The 4715-nt window shown below is 36.3% G+C and overlaps 1 protein-coding gene across 1 annotated transcript; it reads left to right on the forward strand.

Annotated features, from left to right (window-relative positions):
* Window positions 1-4715, forward strand: LOC101296266 (phenylalanine--tRNA ligase, chloroplastic/mitochondrial-like). The gene is made up of 10 exons (XM_004293734.1): window positions 1-250; window positions 993-1183; window positions 1601-1807; window positions 1900-2017; window positions 2404-2480; window positions 2903-3082; window positions 3336-3380; window positions 3575-3679; window positions 4134-4247; window positions 4339-4715. Exons 1-10 carry the CDS (start codon window positions 46-48, stop codon window positions 4387-4389), a joined length of 1293 nt encoding a protein of 430 aa, XP_004293782.1. The 5' UTR covers window positions 1-45; the 3' UTR covers window positions 4390-4715.

Raw genomic sequence — 4715 nt, forward strand, 5'->3', positions numbered from 1 at the left:
CAGAGAGGCAGCCACGCCAAACACTCTTCCTCAGTCCCAACGAGAATGGCAACTGCCTTCTCTATTGCCCAAACTGCTCTCTTCTCCAAAACCTCTCTCTCTCTCCGCACCAATGCCCTCAGAAGCTTCACCTTCTGCCTACCCTTCTCTTCTTCGGCAGCTCTCGCTTCTGATAAGCCCCACAGCAAGAAATGGAGACAGCCAGTGACCTCGGCGCTGGAGCTTGGCGGCGTCAAGATTGCTAAAGATGGTAACTTTTCACTGTTTCCCTTGTATATTTGAGCTTCTTGTTGTTAAAGATTGTAACTTATTGGGTTTTGCAATTTGCGCATCTCTGAAATTGGTGTTGGTTTAGTGTGGAAGTGTGATATATGAAGTGGGCAACCTGTTTTAGAGCTTGGGTCAATGCAGGTTTTGTGGTTCTTATTCATCTTGCTGCTGGGTTTTGCTTTGTATGATGTGCAGTTTTGGTTGTTTGAAAGGTCATGCATTCTTTTTGTGTTAGTGTTGAGATTTAAAGTGTTTGGATAGTTGGTTAATGAATTGAGGACAGTGAATTGGTTGACTAAGAAAATAAGCAGCACCTTTAATTGGTTAAATCTCGGAGACAAAGCCGAAGTAAAGTTTACTGTTATTAGTTAACTTTACTGTTATTGCTGGTCTATTTCGAGTTTTTCAGTTACCTAAGTAAAGTTTTTAGTTTTATGTGATACTGCTTATTAGCGGAATGTATCTCAATTCACTTTGTTCCGTTTCTGGTATACTGCTTTCGGTTTGGCACATTAGAGTTTGAAACTTGTTAACTGATACACACTCCCATACTATAGTATATAAAACTAGAAAACTGATCTCTTGTGATTTGAATGATCTGTATTGGATAATATTGTTAGTTTATGGATTGTATAAATGTGGAAAGATTGCCCCACAAACAAAGTTCTGGATACAGTGCTCTTGCTTGCTTTTGAAATTATGTAGTTGGTTATGGTTTGTAGATGTGTTGAGGGATGACCCCACAAACAATGTTCCGGATACGATTTTTGCAAAGCTTGGAATGCAACTGCATAGAAGAGATCAGCACCCGCTTGGAATTCTGAAGAATGCTATATATGATTACTTTGACACTAATTACTCGAGCAAGTTTGACAAGTTTGATGATCTTTGCCCACTTGTATCTGTTAAGGAGGTATGACATTGATCAAGTTTTCCATTTTAGATACCCTATGTTGCTTCAGATGTTAGATTTTCTAGTGCACAATGTTTGATTTGTTTATCAGAGTGGAGACACCGAGACAATGCATCCAGTCTTTCAGTTTTCAACTGACAATAAGAGTTGAAGAGAGTGCATTCTTCCATAGTTATTTGATATCATTACTGTTACCAGTGCAATTTTCATGAAAACCTGAACTTAAGTTTTGGGGAGACTCTTCATGTTTACTCCTATGTCTGCTTCCAGATGATTTACCATATCACTTATGTTTATGCCTTTTCTTTTTCTCTTTAATTTTCATATAATATAAATGTAAATGGATGTTTGTGATAGTGGTCTTTGTTATTGTAATTCCTTGTGACTTAATTCTTGACATTAAGTCATTTCTTTCAGAATTTTGATGATGTATTGGTTCCTGCTGATCATGTGAGTCGAAGTTATAATGATACATACTATGTGGACTCTCAAACAGTTTTGAGGTGCCATACAAGTGCCCATCAGGCAGAGTTATTGACAAGAGGACACACTCATTTCCTTGTAACCGGAGATGTGTACCGTAGGGATTCCATCGACTCTACACATTACCCGGTGTTCCATCAGGTTTCATATCTATAATGCATACTAACATTTTATTGCTGATTAGCTTGTTGGAATCATGTCACATCTGATGAAATAGTTTTCTGCCCATATAGATGGAAGGAGTTCGTGTTTTTTCTCCAGAAGATTGGGCGGCATCCGAGACAGATGCAACATCTTATGTAGCTGAGGACTTGAAGAAATGTCTTGAGGGATTGGCACGCCATCTATTTGGTAAGATAAGAGTGACTAATATCTCGAACTGTCATCATCTGTTATACATAACTGTAATTTTGGGCACGCCATTTTGAGGCCTTGAGGGCTGCAGCATCCAAAAATTATTGTGCATAAGTTGAATATATGAAGGCTAGTTTTCTAAACTCTAGACAAAACATACTTACATAAAAACAATATCTGAGGTAATATTGAAGAGGTTTTTTACATAGAGCTTTTCGAACTGAATATCATTTACTTTATATACTCATGGAAACTTTGTTTTATTTTAATTGTTTAAGTAATTGAAAGTGTTTTTTTTTTTTTGTTTCTGGATTGTAATTCTCTTACATCATTTTATATACTTATATTTGAACCATCGGATTTGAAGAGATCAATATTTTCAGGTGATGTGGAGATGCGCTGGGTTGATACATATTTTCCATTTACCGATCCATCTTTTGAACTTGAGATCTTCTTTCAGGTATGATATTGATTCCAATCATTTGACGCGTTAGAACTTTGAATTTCAAACTATGTTTCATTAATTTGTGTTTTGTTATCATTCTGTTTGAGATTCTTTTGTTCTGTTTACAGGTAATCAAAAATTATACAATATACAGAGACATATCTTACTAACCTACTGCAAACAACTTTTAAGATTATTACATATTCAAGTAAGATAAGATGAGGTAAAACAATCTGCTTGTTGTGATATTAGGGACATTAACAGGTGATGAAACTATTGAACTTTATGCATATCCTAGAATGCATGTAGATACAAAAGAATAAGAGTTGCTGTAAAATTTAACAAATTCTTGTCAAGGATTGGGCACCATTCCCTGAATATGATTCTTTTCTTAGCATAATAAAACATTTGTAAACTAATATTGAATATACTCTCAGGAAAAGTGGTTGGAGGTTTTGGGTTGTGGAGTAACAGAACAAGAAATATTGAAGAGAAGTGGCAAAACAGACAATGTTGCTTGGGCTTTCGGACTGGGACTGGAGCGGCTGGCAATGGTTCTATTTGACATCCCTGATATTCGCCTTTTCTGGTCAACTGATGAGAGGTTTACCTCCCAGGTGGTTCCTGTACCCATTAAATAATGTTATCGTATTATTCTCCTTTCTCTCATGTAATCCATTTTCTTTCTTCTGTTTTTTTGTTTTCCTTCTTTTGGTATCAACTTGTTGAAAAGTAAAACCTCAGATAAGCAGTCCTTGATACTATTGTAATCCACTAATACAGTCCTTGATACTGTTGTAATCCACTAATATCTTTCTTTTCCTTATTCAATTACAAGTCTGATCATTTAATTTTGAATTCTGGTTACAGTTTTTGAAGGGGCAGCTGGGAGTCAAGTTCAAGCCATATTCGAAGGTACTTTGCAACTCCCACTGAGAGACAGTTCTCTTATGATCTAGTGATTCTTTCCACTGGAAGATTTTCATGTAGGTCCAAAATTAAAAGCTATGTAATAGTCACCTAAGGCAGTTTGCTTCATTTGTAACTCTAGGTTTTTCAGTAGATACTACTGGCAAGCATTTCTTATCATTTTTTTTTTTTCTTTTCAGTATCCTCCATGTTACAAAGATGTCAGTTTTTGGATCAATGAATCTTTCACCGAAAACAATTTATGTGAAGTTGTTAGAGAGGTTGCTGGTGATCTTGCTGAGGAGGTATGTCTTATAGTGTTTTCACTTGTATCAACTTTCTGGAGGTGTGCGGTTGAAAATATTAGTGTATGTCTTTTAGTGTTTTCATTTGTGTCAACTTGCTGGAGGTGTGGCAGATGAAAATCATCAATTTAAAGAATATATTGCACTCAGAAAGTATATTAGTTCTGGTGAAATAAATTCCCTGCATTTGTAAACTTAAAATTGATCAGTCAGTTCAATGTTGAATGTTTCTTCTACAATTGCATTGCCACTGCAGAACCAATTGATTATAACTTTTTCTTACCTCGTCCATCCAACCTATTTCTCCAAAATCATTCCAAAAACATGTATATTGTGCTCCAAAAGACTAGAATTCTTGTAGAGTAATCCTTAATACTTGCCAATATGTTTTGCAATCTATCAAGTTGGCTGTTTTATGTACGGCTTACTGAAATATCTCTTGTATAATTGTCAGGTGCAATTGATAGACAACTTCACAAACAAGAAAGGAATGACCAGCCATTGTTACAGGATCGCTTATAGGTCCATGGAACGGTCACTTACAGATGATGAAATCAATAAGTTGCAGGTAGTTCATATACTACGAGGTCGTGACATTTCTTTCCTTCTTATAAGACATACAAGCATAACCTCAAAACTTGTCACAATTGCTTATGCAGGGTGCTGTACGAGAGTTGGTTGAGAGCAAGTTGAAGGTGGTGTTGAGATGAGAATTCCTGGTGTGGTGCAGTACCCTCTTTTGGCAGCTCGAAATTATGTACATTCTGAACTTCGTTTATTCTGAACTTTGTTTTCCTTGCCAAATGTATTTGAGCCTGCCCAATACACACAACTTGAGAAACAAAAATATAACTAAAAGCCTTTTTGTGTGACAATTTACTCTCAAAGGTTACGCCAGCAATTTGTTTGATAAATGCCAACTTGGTTCAAGAGAAATGCCAAGGTGAGTCGCATGGTGTGTAAACTGATTCTCAATTTTCACTCGTTGATGCTTACATCTACATTAATGTATCAGTACACATGTTCGTACTGGGTC

The sequence above is a fragment of the Fragaria vesca genome, linkage group LG3 (assembly GCF_000184155.1).
Source record: "Fragaria vesca subsp. vesca linkage group LG3, FraVesHawaii_1.0, whole genome shotgun sequence".
NCBI classification, from domain to species: Eukaryota; Viridiplantae; Streptophyta; class Magnoliopsida; order Rosales; family Rosaceae; genus Fragaria; species Fragaria vesca.

Coding starts and splice junctions, on each gene's coding strand:
- LOC101296266 (XM_004293734.1), top strand. CDS start 46: ATGGCAACTGCCTTCTCTATTGCCCAAACTGCTCTCTTCTCCAAAACC. Junction 1,184..1,600: donor CACTTGTATCTGTTAAGGAG/GTATGACATTGA, acceptor CATTTCTTTCAG/AATTTTGATGATGTATTGGT. Junction 3,381..3,574: donor AGTTCAAGCCATATTCGAAG/GTACTTTGCAAC, acceptor TTTTCTTTTCAG/TATCCTCCATGTTACAAAGA.